An 18968-nucleotide genomic window follows, 5' to 3' on the forward strand; every position below is an offset into this window, starting at 1 on the left:
GTGAACCATGAATTTCTGGATGTTTAAGCTGGATTTAGAAAAGGTAGAGGAACCAGAGATCAAATTGCCAACATCCACTGGATCATCAAAAAAGCGAGAGAGTTCTAGAAAAACATCTACTTTTGCTTTACTGACAATGCCAAAGCCCTTGACTGTGTGGATCACAACAAACTGTGGAAAATTCTTCAAGAGATGGGCATACCAGACCACCAGACCTGCCTCCTGAGAAATCTGTATGCAGGTCAAGAAGCAACAGTTAGATCTGGACATGGAACAACAGACTGGTTCCAAATCGGGAAAGGAGTATGTCAAGGCTGTATATTGTCACCCTGCTTATTTAACTTATATACAGAGTACATCATGCAAAATGCCAGGCTGGATGAAGCACAAGCTGGAATCAAGATTGCTGGGAGAAATATTAATAACCTCAGATATGCAGATGACACCACCCTTATGGCAGAAAGTGAAGAAGAACTAAAAAGCCTCTTGATGAAAGTGAAAGAGGAGAGTGAAAAAGTTGGCTTAAAACTCAACATACAGAAAACGAAGATCATGGCATCTGGTCCCATCACTTCATGGTGAATAGATGGGGAAGCAATGGAAACAGTGACGGACTTTATTTTCTTGGGCACCAAAATCACTGCAGATGGTGACTTCAGACATGAAATTAAAAGATGCTTGCTCCTTGGCAGAAAAGTTATGACCAACCAAGACAGCATATTAAAAAGCAGAGACATTACTTTACCAACAAAGGTCCGTCTAGTCAAGGCTATGGTTTTTCTTGTGGTCATGTATGGATGTGAGAGTTGGACTATGAAGAAAGCTGAGCGCTGAAGAATTGATGTTTTTGAGCTGTGGTGTTGGAGAAGACTCTTGAAAGTCCCTTGACTGCAAGAAGATCCAACAAGTCCATCCTAAAGGAAATCAATCATTGAATATTCATTGGAAGGACTAATGTTGAAGCTGAATACTTTAGCTCCAATACTTTAGCCTCCTGATGTGAAGAACTGACTCATTTGAAAAGACCCTGATGCTGGGAAGATTGAAGGCGGAAGGAGAAAGGGATGACAGAGGATGAGATGGTTGGATGGCATCAGTGACTCAATGGACATGTCTTTGAGTAAACTCCGGGAGTTGGTGATGGCCAGAGAGGCCTGGGGTGCTGCAGTCCATGGGGTTGCAGAGTCCGCGGCAACTGAGCAACTGAACTGAACTGATTGCAACAATGTTACTCTTAAGTGAGAATGCTTTGAATAAGTTTTGAGGCAATAATATTATTGACAACAGGAGCAATACAAGAAAAAATATGAAGAAGTGGCAAAACTTGGTGATCAGATACAAACGGTGAAGGAAAGACAGGAAGAGCCCAATTGTGGTGTAGAGTTTAGTTTCAGTATGGTATTTGGAGGTTATTGCCCACATTGATAGAAAAAGGGAAACTCAAGATGGGAAAAGAAAATTAACTCATTTTTATATGCTTTGAATATGAGGTGTCAGTAGAATGTTCAAGTCAAATTACAGATAATTTCATTATTGTTTGACAAACTTTTTAGTAGTTTATATTTGCATAGATTATTTAATCACTTTGCATTCTAGAATACTGTATGCTGTTGTAAGAGTTATTTTTGCTTTTGTAATTTTAAGTATTTTATGTTCTAGTAAGCAGATTATCATCATTGCATGATGTTTAAGATGTAGTGCTTTGGTCTAAATTAGTTTTGAGTCATACTACACTTGTTATTAATAAAGGACAAGACATTGTTTAAACATTTGAGTTAATGGAGCATTGCAGAGAAATGGTGTAATTGAATTGGCAAAGAGCTTTGCATAATGCTCATTTATTTAGGGTATTTGGAAAGGTCATTTTTATGATCATTTATTATAGTACTTAAGCATAAATATCAGAAAAAGGTAATGAGATAAAATGTTTAGCCTGTAAGATAGTTACGGATACTGTTTTCAAAAATAATACTATAATTCAGAAACCAGTAAACAAATTCATTGTAATGATTTAAAGGAGACTGAGATATTAATGAAAGAATTTAGTAGTTGTCTAGTCACACCTCTCCTTATGACCAGTGCAAAAAGTCTGAGGTATATACTTCCATGTATTTCTGGCTCATCACATAAGTTTTTATGAATCTGTATATTTTGTAAAAGTTTGTTTTCACAAAAATGAGATCATACTATCATTCATATTATTTTTCCACTTAACACTTTTTACTTAAAAATGAATCATGAACATCCTTCCTTATGAAAACACATAGACCTCATTCTTTTTTTTTCATATCTGCATAACATTCCATTGTTGAATTATTCCTTTGTTGAGGATTGTTTGTTTAAAAAATTTTAAATGTGGGCTCTTGGTTATTTTAGTTATCAAAACCATTTGTCTTTGCAAAATTAGATTTGCAGAATCAAAACATTAGCAAAAAAACTTTCTAATATTCAGCATCTCTTTCCTAATATTTAGCATTTCTAAAACTACTGTATGATGGCGATCAGAACGGTCCTGTTATTTTAACAGTAGTTGGTTTTGTAAATTACTGTTTGTTAAGAACTTGTTAATAATAATAATGAAAGTCATGAATATATAAACCAATATAAAAAACAGCATTTGGACAACAGCCCATATATGGCCACACAATTTTGCTTGCACCCACCCTCTCATTTAGTCCACCTACCTCCCCTCACCTGATCATTCTAAATGTCATGCATGTCATCTCCCTGCTTTTTATGTAGTGTTATTGCATCCATATATATTTCTTAAATCTTTATTTTGTTTTTTAAGCTACATAAAAATATGTCGGATTTAATTTTTTTCATTTTTGTCACTTGTAATTAAGAAAATTCACTCATATAGTTGTGTGTTAAAGCATGAAGTCAGATTTCTTCCAAATCAAATATTTTACAAAGTCTGCACAATATTCTTATCATTATTTCATTTTCTATAGAGATCAAACCCCTGATATCTGTTTTGGTGAAAGTGTGTTTGTTGTTAAATTACAGTTTTCTTTCTTTTTTTCCTTTAACCTTCATTGTCAAGCAATATGTTTTAGTGGTTAAAATCATCAACTTTGAATCCAGATATCTAGGATTTCAATCTCAGATGTGCTACTTATTAATTAAATGTGGCTGTATTTTACTAATCTAATTCTATAAAGCCTTTGCTTTTTGATTGACAAATTTAAACTACCTTTATTTGTATATGAACCAGTTACTTTTTTTTTTTCTGGTTTTTTAAATGAACCAGTTATTTGTTTTCATTTTTAGCTCAATCAGTTCAGTTGCTCAGTCATGTCCAACTTTGTGACCCCATGGACTGCAGCACGCCAGACCTCCCTGTTCAGCACCAACTCCCAGAGTTTACTCAAACTCATGTCCATTGGGTCGGTGATGCCATCCAACCATCTCATCCTCTGTCGTCCCCTTCTCCTCCCGCCTTCAGTCTTTCCCAGCATCAGGGTCTTTTCAAATGAGTTAGCTCTTCACATCAGATGGCCAAAGTATTGGAGTTTCAGCTTCAACATCAGTCCTTCCAGTGTACACTCAGGACTGATCTCCTTTAGGATGGACTGTTTGGATCTCCCTGCAGTCCAAGGGACTCTCAAAAGTCTTCTCCAACACCACAGTTCAAAAGCATCAATTCTTTGGCACTCAGCTTTCTTTATAGTCCAACTCTCACATCCATACATGACCACTGGAAAAACCATAGCTTTGACTAGACATATCTTTGCTGGCAAAGTAATGTCTCTGCTTTTTAATATGCTATCTTAGTTGGTCATAACTTTCCTTCCAAGGAGTAAGTGTCTTTTAATTTCATGTCTGCAGTCACCATCTGCAGTGATTTTGGAGCCCAAGAATATAAAGTTTGCCACTGTTTCCACTGTTTCCCCATCTATTTGCCATGAATTGATGGGACTGGATGCCATGATCTTAGTTTTCTGAATGTTGAGTTTTAAGCCAACTTTTTCACTCTCCTCTTTCACTTTCATCAAGAGGCTCTTTAGTTCTTCTTCACTTTCTGCCATAAGGGTGGTGTCATCTGCATATCTGAGGTTATTAATATTTCTCCCAGTAATCTTGATTCCAGCTTGTGCTTCATCCAGATCAGTGTTTCTCATGATGCACTCTGCATATAAGTTAAATAAGCAGGGTGACAATATACAGTCTTGATGTACTCCTTTCCTGATTTGGAACCAGTCTGTTGTTCCATGTCCCGTTCTAACTGTTGTTTCCTGACCTGCACACAAATTTAATTAACTGTGCATGTTAATTCCTTAATCTCTGTGTATTGTGGATTACTCATCTATAAAGTGGGATTAATAATAGTACTCACTTTATATGCCACCGTTAAATAAGTTGGGCTTCCCTGGTGGCTCAGTGGTAAAGAACCTGCCTGCCAGTACAGGAGATGTGGTTTCCATTCATGAGTCAGGAAGATCCCTTGGAAAAGGAAATGGCAACCCACTCCAGTCTTTTTGTGTGGCAGATTCCATGAACGGAGGATCCTGGTAGACTACAGTCCAAAAGAGTGGGATATGACTTAGTGATTAAACAAAAATTAGATGAGTTAATATAAGTAAATTTGTTAGAAATGAAAATTTGACCCATAAACAAGGAAGGAGTTTGAGGTGCTGACTCCCCTGTTCAGTGTAAAATCTGCATTTACCTTTACAGCTGGCTCTCCATATCTGTATTTCTGCATCTTCAGATCTGCAGATCATAGTCCTATAGTACATATTTATTGAAAAACATCCATGTATAAGTCAACCCACACAGTTCAAGCCTGTGCTGTTCATGGATAATCTCTACCTGATTTATAATAGACAATATACATTGTGTTATTTGTATTTCATATTAATTTTATTCTGTTGCTTTTTTTTCTATTTCCTTACTTTTGCTGATTTTTCTGTTCTTAAGTCATCCCACAACACTTTGAATTTAGAATTTGTACTAAGTATCTTTTTCCTTTGGTAATGTGCTTATTTAACAGCAGTATATACGCATACCTATACTTACTGATTTTAAAGGAATATAATAATTGTATCCTTTTTGCACTAAGCTATGTGACATATCCCAATTCCTTCTTAGTCCACTGAAATTTTACAAAGTGATTATTCCACTTTTCACTGTCTCCAGCAGTATATGAGAGGCTCAGGAACCCCACATTATTTTACCATGGCTAGTTATTTTCAATATTTTTCATTTTAGCCATTTGGGAGGATATATAGTTAAATTTCATTGCATTTTAATGTGCATTTCCCAGATTATTGGTAATTTTTGGTACTGTTTCCTGTGTTTATGCCTTTGAATTTTGCCTTTTGTGAAGTATTCAAGTCTCCCTTATTTTTATTATTATCTTATTTGCAGTGGTTAATGATATAATCTGTATATAAGTCCTTTGTTTATATTTATTCCAGATATCTCTTCCTTTTCCCATAATAATGTTGTTTGGTGAACACAGTTCAAAGTCTTGGTTTACTCAAATGAATAGTCTTTTTGGTTAGTATTTTTTGTCTCCTAAAGTCCTTTCTCAAACAAAAACCAAGGTCATGAATATATTCTGATATATCATCATTTAAAAGACAGATGAAACATGTTTGAGATCTTTCCCTTTTATTAAGTTCTTATAAAAGTTTTGAGAAAGTAGTGCTATTTCTTCTTTAAAAGCTTAGTCATGTTTGCTGGTGAAGCTCTTTGAGACTGGGTTTTTGGGGAAGAATTGATTAGAGTTCAATTTTTTTAAGTTATGTGGCTGTTAGACTTTCTAATTCTTCGTGGGTCAGTTTTGATAAGTTGTGTTTTTTTCAGAAATGTTCTAGAAAACATTTCTTAATTTGTTTGTATCAAGTTGTTTATAATATCTTCTTAATGTTTATTTTTCCCTTTTTAAAACAATTACTCCAGAATTGAATTTTAAATTTGAATTTGTATATTTTTTTGTTCTAAGGATTCTTTTTTTTTTCTGTGTATATTGTTCATCCAATGTTTTCATTCCAGTTTGTAGTTCTTCTTTCTTTCTTTCATTATTTCAGCCTACAGAGAGTTACCTATTCTAACTTACTGTCAATCTGACTCCTTCAAGCCACAGTACTTCCTCAATTGTGTTCTTGTTTAGCTTACTATTAACCAGTGAGATGTTTAATTTTGTAGCACCCAGGCTGGACAGAACTTTGGGGGCTATCTCAGGTGGAGATATTGACAGGCCCTGGTAACCAACCATTCAATTTTGTTTCTATGATTTTTGACTGTTTTAGATAGCTAATAAGTAGAATCAAATAGGATTTATACTTTTGTGGCTGGCTCATTTCTAGTTATCCTACTATCCTCAAGATTCATCCATATCAGAGCATGTAATAATTTCCTTTTTTAAAGATGAGTAACCCATTTGCTATATATACTGCGTTTCATTTATCTATTTATCTATCAATAGATATTTGAGGTGCTTCCACCTTTTGGTTATTGTAAATAATGCTGCAGTGATCATGAGTGGGCAAATACTACTTAAAGACCCTGCTTTTAATTCTTTTGGATATATACTGAGATGTAGAATTGCTGGATCATTTGGTAGTTCTGTATATAAGTTTTTGAGGTACTTTTATACTATTTCCCATAGCGGTTGCACCCCATTTTATAATCCAACCAACAGTTCATGAAGGTTCCAGTTTCTCCACATCCTCATCAACACTTATTATTTTCTGTTCTTTTTAATATTAGCCATCCTAATCGGTTTGAAATGATATCTCATTGTAGTTTTGATTTGCATATCTCTAATGATAAGTAACATTGACCATCTTTTTATATGCGATTGTACATTTTTTACCTTTGGTGAAATGTCTATTCAAGTCCTTTCCCCATTTAAAAAATCAGGTTATTTTTATTGAGTCATGAAAGTGAAAGTTGCTTAGTCGTGTCTGACTCTTTGCAACCCCATGGACTATATAGTCCATGGAATTCTCAGGCCAGAATACTGGAATGCGTAGCCATTTCCTTCTCCAGGGGATCTTCCCAAGCCAGGGATGGAACCCAGGTCTCCTGCAATTGCAGGTGGATTCTTTACCAGCTGAATCACAAGGGAAGCCAAAGAATCCTGGAGTGGGCAGCCTATCCATTCTCCAGGGGATCTTCCCAACCCAGGAATCAAACTCGGGTCTCCTGCAGTACAGGTGGATTCTTTACCAATTGAGCTATTAGGGAAGCCCTTATTGAGTTATAAGTATATATATATATATATATGTATATGTGTAGTGGGTATTACCTCTGTAGCTCCTCATCAGATATGATTTGCAAGTATTTTTCCCATTGCATTTTCACTCTTTTGATTGTGTTCTTCAATGCACATACATTTTTAAGTTTGCAATCATGTTTGTCTGTTTTTTTGCATTTATTGCCTGTGCTTTGGTGTCATATCCAAATAATCACTGTCAGACCCACTGTCATGGAGCTTTTCCTCTGCTTTCTTTTGGGAGTTTCAAAGTTGTTTTAGATCTTAATCCATTTTGAGTTAACTTTTATATATGATATAAGATGAAGTCCAGTTTCACTCTTTTGCATGGACATATCTAGTTGTCCCAACACCATTTGTTGAAGAACCTATTCATTCTTCATAGGCTGTCCTTAGCACACTTGTCAAACATCATTTGACCATATACATAAAGGTTTCTTTCTTGGTTCTTTATTCCATTGGTATTTATGCACGTTATGCTATGGACATTCTTAGTGTTTTCTGGACATATGTTTTCCTTCTTTTAGGTATCAGAATTGCAATTGCGGGGTCATAGGATAGGTACATGTGTAATTTAAAAATTGCCAGATAGTATTCTGGAGTGGCTGAGACAATACTTGGTATTATCAGTCTTTTAAGTTTTAGCCATTTTGTTAAATCTTTTGATTGAATTGTTATTTAAGGATTAATTTGAGAAATAACTTTAAGTCCTTTGATATGTGTTCATTTTTTTTACTCTTCCCACTGGAGTATAAACTTTATTAGATGCTATTTGCTGCTTAATTTCTGATGTTTGGTGACATTGGGCAGGTACTCAGTGAAAGTTTATTTTGAATGAATGAAATGAGTGAACAAATAATCAAAACATGAATATTTACCTTTTTCCTGATAACTCTGGGATTTGTGTACATCGGATACATCTAAGATCTTCTCCAGGGTCAAATAATTAGTCATGAATATTTTGGTGGGCTTCCCCGGTGGCACCAGTGGTAAAGAACTTGCCTGCTAACGCAGGAGACATAAGTGATGCAGTTTCAGTCTCTGGGTTGGGAAGATCCCCTGGAGAAGGGTATGGCAATCCACTACAGAATTCTTGCCTGGAGAATCCCATGGACAAAGGAGCCTTGCAGATATGACCATAGCGACTTAGCACAGCACAGCACATTTTGGTGGTTGACTCACCTTAGGAAAAATATGGCAAGACAAAATGTTAGGAATCTATGTTCAGTTTGTCAGATGCCCATAGTCTCCCACTGAGCTATATTTTAAAACTTAACAGTGTAGTAATATTAAAAGGCAGGATAGTTTTAGAAATTAGGAAAAGCAGTTCATCTGTAGAAACATTGTTCAAGGACTTTAGTTTCATTTTTTACAACCATAGAGTTGCTACTAATTTTAAGGGAAATGAATTATTTTTGTAATACAGGTTTATATTCTGTCTAATCCTTGTAATACAACTAAATCTTGATTGTTGTAGTATTGATGATTTGACTTATGAACTATCCAGGACTTTTGATTTCTTCTTACCTGTTTGCTTTGATCTACTTTCCTGTTCTAAATATTTTCACCAAACAATTATCAGAAAAATTAGCAGAGAAAAATAAGAAAGAGAGTAGAGGAACAAATTGAAGGAGAAGGAAATAGAACAAACACTCAAGCTGCCTATGAAATTTTTTCCATTGGCACAAATAATCATGAATTTAGAAGTGACTTTTATAGAAGGACTTAAAGTGGTTGCCATAATAATCCCTAATGTTTTAGCAGTTTTAATGCTGTATTTATATATAAACAAACATTATCAAAGTAATCAGGTATTTTATATAATCAAGTATTACAAAATTTATATCAACATTTGAATTTCTGGGTTTGAAAAGCCATCTATTGCCATATGGATTCATTTTCTTTTGATGCTCTTTAGATGTTGCATAACAAAAAAATATATTTGTTTTCTGTACTTTATGAAGCTTTATCCTATAAAATATAATTTCTCTGTAATGAGATTAGATGCAGTCAGTGGCTTGAGGACCCAATTTACCTACTGAAAAAAGCCTAAGTTCTCCTTGGTTTGTTTTTATTTTCTCCCCAGTGGTTAATACACATTTTTAATAGTCATGGCTGTTAAAGTAAGACTTATATATGGTTTTGTTACTGCAATATATGAAAATGTGAACATTATATTACTATGAGTAATAGTAATGCTTATGCTAATGCGGTGTAAGACTTTAAAATAAATTTTTTGTCCTTATATTTCATATTGGAAGCAGATGTAAAAATATTAAATATTTTTGGCCCTTCTATTCTGTGCAGTATTTTGAGTCACATCCAATTTAATGACCCTACATTATTATATTTTTCCCCCACCAGAAAGTGAAATAAAGAAAACTACTTTACCCTTTCATAACTACAGCGACGTGAATGAAAATCTCAATATAAAGGAGGAAAGAGTTTTAGGATACACTTCAAAAAATATATCTTTGGAAGATGAAAGAAGTCAATTGCATTCCAGGAAAAAACGTTTTTTATCATATCCAAGATACGTGGAAGTTATGGTTACAGCTGACTCTAAAATGGTTCATCATCACGGACAGAACTTGCAGCACTATGTACTAACTCTTATGTCAATTGTAAGTAAACTTAACAGGTCCTTTATATTTTCTAAAATGTTTTACATAATATTTTTTCACATTTAATTAAAAATTTCCCCAAACTTTAGATGTAAGCAAATTGTTTACATTTAAGCCAAAATATCTGAATGAAATTTAAATATATAGATGTATATAGCAAGTGTTCCATTCTGTTACTTGGACAATTTTTTAAAGAATCTAAAAACCTTTTAAACAAATCACTTAACAGAAAGTGCTTCAATCTTGACTTCATCATGTGAATGACTTCTGCCCCCTAGTGACAAAATTGATCTTTTGCCCTTTGAATCTGAAGTTTTAATCTTGTTTCTGTATAGAAGGAGGGAATACTAATTTTATTACTACTGCATTCACCAAATCAAATTGGGACACATATTTTAAGTTATAAAGGTATTTATGGTAATAAAAGGAGCTCTATTAATAATAGGGCTTTAACAAACTTGGAATGTAAGAGGAATCTTAAGATCGTGCCATTCGATCCCATCACTTCATGGCAAATAGTAGGGGAAAAATAGAAACAGTGACAGATTTTATTTTCTTGAACTCGAAAATCGTTGGATGGTGACTGCGGCCTTGAAATTAAAAGACATTTGCTCCTTGGAAGAAAAACTATGACAGACCCAGACAGTGTATTAAAAAGCAGAGACTTTTTAATCTTTTTATCACTTTGTTAACAAAAGTCCATGAAGTCATGGCTATGGTTTTTCAGTAGTCATGTATGGATGTGAGAGTTGGACCGTAAAGTAGGCCGAGTGCTGAAGAATTGATGCTTTCAAATTGTGGTGCTGGAGAAGACTCTTGAGTCCCTTGGACAGCAAGGAGATCAAACCACTTAATCCTAAAGGAAATTAACCTTGAATATTCATTAGAAGGACTGATGCTGAAGCTGAAGCTCCAATACTTTGGCCACCTGATGTGAAGAGGCAACTTGTTGGAAAAGACCCTGATGCTGAGAAAAATTGAGGGCCAGAGGAAAAGAGAGTGACAGAAGATGAGATGGTTGGATGGCATCATGGACTCAACAGGCAGGAGTTTGAGCAAATTCAGGGAGAGAGTGAAGGACAGGGAAGCCTGGTGTGCTCTAGTCCATGGGGTTGCAGAGTCAGACACAAGAGTCAGTCAGACAGAGTCTGTCATTTAGTGACTGAACAACAACGAACAATAAGATCACAGTAGCTCTAAGAACTTTTGATCTGATGTTAACGTCTCTGTTGAGCAGTGGTGGTGGCATATGAATAGATTTCTAGGGCTAGTGAAGAGCACCAGTTCTGTGTTAGTGTAGCACTCTATATACATAAAAGTACATAGGCATACATGACATATGTATGGGCTTCCCTGGTGGCTCAGATGGTGAAGAGTCTGCCTCCAGTGCAGGAGACCCAGGTTTGGTTTCCGGGTGGGAAAAATCTCTTGGAGAAGATCCCCTGGAGAAGGGAATGGCTCCCCACTCCAGTATTCTTGCCTGGAGAATTCCATGGACAGAGGAGCCTGGTGGGCTTGTCCATGGGGTCATAAAGAGTCAGACACAACTGAGGGACGAATGCACATACATATATACACACCTGTACCTACTGTCTGGGACATTCCTGGATTAAGTCCTGTTCTTTTGAAGTAATTGCTAAAAGCAGCTCTTTCATGCTCAGGAGTATCTTGGTTTAGCTGATGAAATTTATAGTTTCCTCTATTTATACAAATTCAGGGTATTGGATCATATCTCATATTCACAGGGAGGGAATTCAGGGCTGCTTGGCTGAAATGATGGCACCTGGACACATCTATTATAAATTTCACTTAGCGAGAACTCTCCGATCAACTTCATTGTGACTGAAAAGACCCTAAGACCTTGGTATTTTCCTTACATATAGCATTTTATCTTAAATTCTTATACGTGCTAGGAATACATTGCTTCTGTGTCTAAACAAAGTATCTGTTATGAAATGAGCACTCAATAGTTAGTAAAAGAATAAGTAGATAAATGATTAAGGTAATACTTTTTTCAGAATAAGTGACATTATAATGGGAAACAAACATATAATCTAAAATGACGCTTTGAAATTTGTGCAGTGTAGATGTATTTTATTTACTTGAATTGAATTTTTAAAGTGACAACACAGCTCTACATACAGATTTATCCTGATTACTTTTTAACCTCTGAATCCAAAGTAACGATCTAGATGTGTATAATTATCTAGATGTGTAATTATTTAGATACTGGTGTGGCATGCTCATTGTGAAGGGCTTCTAATGAGAACATTGACATGGAGGATGTTGATTGATATATAGGAAATTATATCATTCATATGGAATCAGTTCAGTTCAGTTCAGTCGCTCAGTCGTGTCTGACTCTTTGCAACCCCATGAATCGCAGTATGCCAGGCTTCCCTATCCATCACCAACTCCCAGAGTTCACTCAGACTCAGGTCCATTGAGTCAGTGATGCCATCCAGCCATCTCATCCTCTGTCGTCCCCTTCTCCTCCTGCCCCCAATCCCTCCCAGCATCAGAGTCTTTTCCAATGAGTCAACTCTTCGCATGACGTGGCCAAAATACTGGAGTTTCAGCTTTAGCATCATTCCTTCCAAAGAACACCCAGGACTGATCTCCTTCAGAATGGACTGGTTGGATCTCCTTGCAGTCCAAGGGACTCTCAAGAGTCTTCTCCAACACCACAGTTCAAAAGCATCAATTCTTCGGCACTCAGCTTTCTTCACAGTCCAACTCTCGCATGCATACATGACCACTGGAAAAACCATAGCCTTGACTAGACGGACCTTTGTTGGCAAAGTAATGTCTCTGCTTTTGAATATGCTATCTAGGTTGGTCATAACTTTCCTTCCAAGGAGTAAGCGTCTTTTAATTTCATGGCTGCAGTTACTATCTGCAGTGATTTTGGAGCCCCCAAAATTAAAGTCTGACACTGTTTCCATTGTTTCCCCATCTGTTTCCCATGAAGTAATGGGACCAGATGCCATGATCTTCGTTTTCTGAATGTTGAGCTTTAAGCCAACTTTTTCACTCTCCTCTTTCACTTCCATCAAGAGGCTTTTTAGTTCCTCTTCACTTTCTGCCATAAGGGTGGTTTCACATGCATGTCTGAGGTTATTGATATTTCTCCCAGCAATCTTGATTCCAGCTTGTGCTTCATCCAGCCCAACGTTTATCATGATGTACTCTGCATACAAGTTAAATAAGCAGGGTGACAATATACAGCCTTGACATACTCCTTTTCCTATTTGGAAGCAGTCTGTTGTTCCATGTCCAGTTCTAACTGTTGCTTCCTGACCTGCATACAGATTTCTCAAGAGGCAGGTCAGGCGGTCTGGTATTCCCATCTCTTTCAGAATTTTCTACAGTTTCTTGTGATCCACACAGTCAAAGGCTTTGGTGTAGTCAATAAAGCAGAAATAGATGTTTTTCTGGAACTCTCTTGCTTTTTCAATGATCTAGCAGATGTAGGCAATTTGATCTCTGGTTCCTCTGCCTCTTCTAAAACCAGCTTGAACATCTGGAAGTTCACGGTTCATGTATTGCTGAAGCCTGGAATAGTGTGGGTTAAACTTAGGAATTTTATATGGTTGAAGAAGATATTTATTAATAAAATTGGGAAGGTGATAGAGATACTCAAGAAAAATACTAGATTTTTTAAGTACAGCAGGTTTTGATGTTAAATGACAACTCCCTTATCAGTGCTTTGGAAATACTGACTCTAAGAGGTAAAGGAACACAAGAGTAATTTTTGAATAGCTATATACAGTTTTGGTGATGGTACCATCCTCAGAAAAGTTTTGTCCTGTATATTTTATGATTAAAATCATTATAATCACGGTATCAATTAGAGGATATTGTGATGTACCTTGTGAAGTTGTCCATGGGGGTTTTAAAACCAGAGTTCATCAATAACAAAGTCAACCTTCTGCCATCATGAAAAGTAAATCTGTTCTGAGATCGCTTGAAACCGCAGACCAGTGCGTGCACGTACCATTCCCTAGATGTTTAATTACATTAGGAGAGCCCGTTTCAGTTAAGATGAAATGTTCATAGATGCTGTCAGTTAGTTTGTGTTTAGCTTTCATTCATAGGGAAATACTGCCACAGTTGAGGAACAGGAGGATATTCCAAATATAGATGTTGTTGTTGTTTAGTTACTAAGTCATGTCCAACTCTTTTGGAACCCCATGGACTATAGGAGGAAAAATTTAGAAGGATAAATCTCCCTTTTGAGGTAGTTTTGGTTTTATACATACTTTTTCCTCTTCAGAGGTCTAATTTCAGATGACTTCAGATTACCTGGGTTTTTTTGTTTTCTCTATTCTTTTTTCTTTCATTAAATGTTTAAATAAGGATATAGGAAAGTCAGCAGACTTTATGATTTTGGACATGCATTGTTATTTTATTAGTTAACAATAATGGCTATAGCTATGTTTGTTGATATAAACCATATTAAAGGTAAAAAGAAATGTGGAGAAAGAGTCAACAGACTTGTTTTGCTTGGGAATTTCTTAGTTTTAGTATTAAAAGTCTTATATCCCTGGAAATCCCTCAGTCGTGAGCAGACAGGGACAGTTGGTCATACTACATAGAGACTCGTCAAATATAATCCAGCTTGTTTTATCTGCACTTGTGAAGTCCATTTCCAGATTGCTCTAAAGAAGTAAGAGGAATGCTGTCTCCCCAAAACTGTCCCCAAATGTTGCCAGTTGAAGAAGAAGCCATTCAAATTTTGTGTATGTCCTAATTTTTAAAGAGACATTAACTGTATTTATTCTGACACACTTGGCGTATTGATAATATTTTTTGGTCATAGTAATTTAGGAAAAAGACAAAAGCATGTGATTTACACCTGGAATATGATTGAGAGTCATTTAGAGAAAAGTTCAAAGTGATGAAAGAGATTTTGTGTTGAGCTCCAGATATAGTGGGGGAGAGTGCCAAATGCTTTCAGCATTGAGCAGATGGATTGTATACATACTTTAGAGAGGTGATTATCTACCCTTACTCATCCCATATAAAGTAAACAATTCTGCTGTCTTCTCAAACTTTTCCTTTTCTTTCAACAGTTTAACAATATCTGAGTGCAGTGAATATAGAAATAATGTGTGATTTAATTCACCTTTTAGAGTGCTTTACTCATGTTGTAAAAATAACTTAGTGATCTCTATTCAAAGAGTTTCTAGAAATAACATTAAAATTAGCTGGGAAAAATGCATTTGTGGTGTATAGTGTACTTAATGAAATAAGTGTGTGTTAAATGAGCAGAGATGTTCAGTTTTTCGCTACTCTAAAATTTTTCCTTAGAGAATTTGGGTGATATTATCATGGGAAATAGATGGGGAAACAGTGGAAACAGTATCAGACTTTATTTTCTGGGGCTCCAAAATTACTGCAGATGGTGACTGCAGCCATGAAACTAAAAGACACTTACTCCTTGGAAGGAAAGTTATGACCAACCTAGATAGCATATTCAAAAGCAGAGACATTACTTTGCCAACAAACATCTGTCTAGTCAAGCCTATGGTTTTTCCAGTGGTCATGTATGGATGTGAGAGTTGGACTGTGAAGAAAGCCGAGTGCCAAAGAATTGATGCTTTTGAACTGCGGTGTTGGAGAAGACTCTTGAGAGTCCCTTGGACTGTAAGGAGATCCAACCAGTCCATTCTGAAGGAGATCAGTCCTGGGTTTTCTTTGGAAGGAATGATGCTAAAGCTGAAACTCCAGTATTTTGGCCACGTCATGCGAAGAGTTGACTCATTGGAAAAGACTCTGATGCTGGGAGGGATTGGGGGCAGGAGGAGAAGGGGACGACAGAGGATGAGATGGCTGGATGGCATCACTGACTCGATGGACATGAGTCTGAGTGAACTCTGGGAGTTGGTGATGGACAGGGAGGCCTGGCATGCTGCAATTCATGGGGTTGCAAAGAGTCGGACACGACTGAGCAACTGAATTGAACTGACTGATCAGGTTAAAATGTCAATTTAAATTCATTATTAAACTATTAAATAGTATTTAAATTAGGAAAATTATACTTTTTTCAGCAGATTTATTTTGATATGCAATGACTTTCTGTTTAATAAACCTTGGAAATATTGTCAGAAGCCTCCATACTTTTGTTTACAAAGTTTGATTTGATAATATTTACCTTGTTACAGATTTAATAATGTAAATCTCAAGAGCATCATTTGTTAGGAATTAGCCCTATTTTTAAAAACACAGTTGCTATTAGAGGCATTTATCAACTAGAAAGTTTCACCTACATTACGTTGACTTAATATCATTGCTTTCAATTCTTTGAGTTGTCTTTACTGATGTTATTTAGGATGGGGAAAATTTTCAACAATATTAGAATAAAAACTCATGATTTGCTTTCGTACATCACATTTAACCATTTTATGTTACCTTTTCCTTCAACTCAGTGCTCTACCTGTTCTTAATTCTTTGCATATATTTTCTTTGGATATATGTGGAATTTCATTTTCTAACTTAAAAACAATAACATCTTTCTGATGAGTAAGGATCTATGTAACAAAATCTCTTCACTTTGCTAAAATCAGTTTTTTTATAGATAACTTCAAAGGTGAAGGTGGTCAGAAGGTACAAATATCCAGTTATAAGATAAATTACTCCTGGGGAATTTAATGTACAGGTGGTGACTGTAGTTAGCAATACTGTATTTTGTATTTGAAAGTTGCTAAGAGAGTAGATCTAAAAAGTCCTATTAGAAAAAAAAATTACAACTATGTATGGTAATGGATGTTAACTAAACTTACTGTAGTGGTCATTTGCAATACACACACACACATATCAAATCATTGAATACCTAAAATTAATACACTGATATATGTCAGTTCTTAATTTTTTTAAATGGCTTAAAAAAAAAAGATGATCTCTAAACATGCCATATATGAACATTTGCTGAAGCTGTGTTTCAAAATAGTGGTCCGTTAATAGAGATATAATTTGCTTCGTGCTTTGCATGAACTGTATGTTGCCTGAGATTTTCTTAAAATATTTAAACAATTTATAGCATTTCTTTTCCTTTTGCTAATTATCTATGAAGCAATGTTTACTATTTTATGAGTCCTATAAAGCAATATGAATTCTATATGCCAGGGGAAAAAAAAACACTTACAGAATAAAGGACTGAACACATTTTAATTGGATCAATGAAAGTCCTAATGCATAGTACTCTAAAATGGAGTGATTACAGTTGTATATAATAATATTACATGGTTTTATAGAACAGAAAAGATACATTAGAAATCTGATCTAGTGTTTTCTACAGTATAGTCCCTGGGGTGGGATACTAGTCCTGTGGCTTGTTCATGGAGGGGAAAAGAGAATTTGGCCAGACATTGAGTGAGATGCTGCATATAATAAATACCTCTCTTGTACATTTAATATTTATGCATGTCAAAACTATTCTAGGCTAGTCAAGACTTAGCCTAGTCAAGACTCCATGAAGAGTTATCCTTAGAGTTATCTACTCCAAGATATCCCTGAAGATATCTTTTTGCTCAACTTTTCTCCAACTGTGGAATAATTTTTTTCTTTAAAACAAATGTTCTCACACCCTTTTCCCAACAGCTTCTGGTGAATACTAATCCAATACACCAGGGCATTGTGACCAAGGGTGCTTGGTGCTCACTGTGGTGGGGGGAATTGAGGCAAAAAGTAGATGAATCTATTTCCAGAGCTGGATAACTGGCTTGTAACTAGTAAGAGCCAGAACGGAAATCTAGGTCTCCTGTCTGCGTAAGACTTCTGAGGCCATGGTCAAGTAACTGTAGCAGGACGGTGTCAGGGGGTAGGGCATGAATCACATCAGGGTCTAAAATAACGTTTGTGCCAAGAGCTATTTAGGAAGTACTTAGGATAGAGTGCTGAAATTTCATAAGATCAGATAAAATAGTCAGAGCTGAAGCTAGACTACCTCGGGTGGAAATTACTCCGCTGCTTCCAGCCACCTAACCTTGAGTGTGTTATGAATTTCTCTGTACCTTAATTTTCTTATACGTAAAATGGACACAATAGTTTCCAGCTCATAAAATTTGTTGTGAGAATTATTAAACGAATTAATACATTTAAAACTTAGATCACATCTGACACACAGTAAATATTCAATAAATATTATTTCTAGTTATGTATTTATGAGGAAGTTGCAAATATGATACCCTATCATTATGGTGGCCTATTATGGTGTGGCAGTTTTAGGGATAAGAGAAGCATGTTGTCATGATAATTAGAAAAGCTTCTGAAGTAACAAGTAGGCCTGATCATTTACCTGCCTGATTCACCATTCAGCTTAATTGAACAGTTATTCAATGAAAGCACCTCTAAATATCCAAAAACTGTAAAAAATATATATGTATAGAGTGTGAGCACATAGATTATAAAGGCCAATACATAAAACAGTAAGAAGTAAGTGTCTACAATTAAATAAGCAAAATGACCTTGAAGAGACATACCATTTAATTGTAATTAATTAATTTTTATTGGCATGTATTTGCTTTACACTGTTGTGTTAGTTTCTGTTGTGCAACAGTGTGAACCAGCTATCTGTATACATATATGCCCTCCCTCTAAAGCCTCCCTCCCAGCCCCCACCATCCCACTCTTCTGGGCTGTCGCAGAGCACTGAACTGAACTCTCTATGCTGTACAGCATCTTCCCACTAGCTTATCTGTTTTACACTCAAACGTGTATATAGAAACATGGCATTTTAGTGTAAAAGCAAAATACCATCCTGAGGATTTTTTTGGGGGTAGATATGAATAATTATTTAAACCGAACCATCTGTGTCTTTTACCCCTGGAAGACTGAATTTTTAATGGTATTAGGTAAGCCAGTAGATAGTTAATAAATATTGAAAGAGATAAAACTGTGAAGCTTTTGGATCCTTTGCTTTCAATTTGCCATTCTATGATAACTAATTTGAAACACATGAACTAGAATAAACATTATATGTAACATATGCCTTTTCTTCTGAATGTAGTAATAATAGCTGTCATTGATCACTGTGACCCAGACCCTGATCTAAATGCTTTTCTTTAAAATAACTAGTGTTCTTTATTTTTTATTGTTGTTGCTTTTGTTTGTTT

General features: G+C 35.6%; 1 protein-coding gene across 2 annotated transcripts in view; it reads left to right on the forward strand.

Annotated features, from left to right (window-relative positions):
* Positions 1–18968, forward strand: part of ADAMTS20 (ADAM metallopeptidase with thrombospondin type 1 motif, 20) — a 221432-nt gene that overhangs the window by 39293 nt on the left and 163171 nt on the right. The window contains exon 4 of one of the 2 annotated variants that reach the window (XM_010860747.1): positions 9593–9852. The exons of the other annotated variant lie outside the window; for it this stretch is intronic. Coding sequence (XP_010859049.1) covers positions 9593–9852 — 260 coding nt within the window. The remainder of the gene's footprint in view (positions 1–9592; positions 9853–18968) is intronic. 2 annotated transcript variants of the gene reach the window in all.

Source organism: Bison bison, unplaced genomic scaffold, assembly GCF_000754665.1.
Source record: "Bison bison bison isolate TAMUID 2011002044 unplaced genomic scaffold, Bison_UMD1.0 scf7180017864470, whole genome shotgun sequence".
NCBI lineage: Eukaryota > Metazoa > Chordata > Mammalia > Artiodactyla > Bovidae > Bison > Bison bison.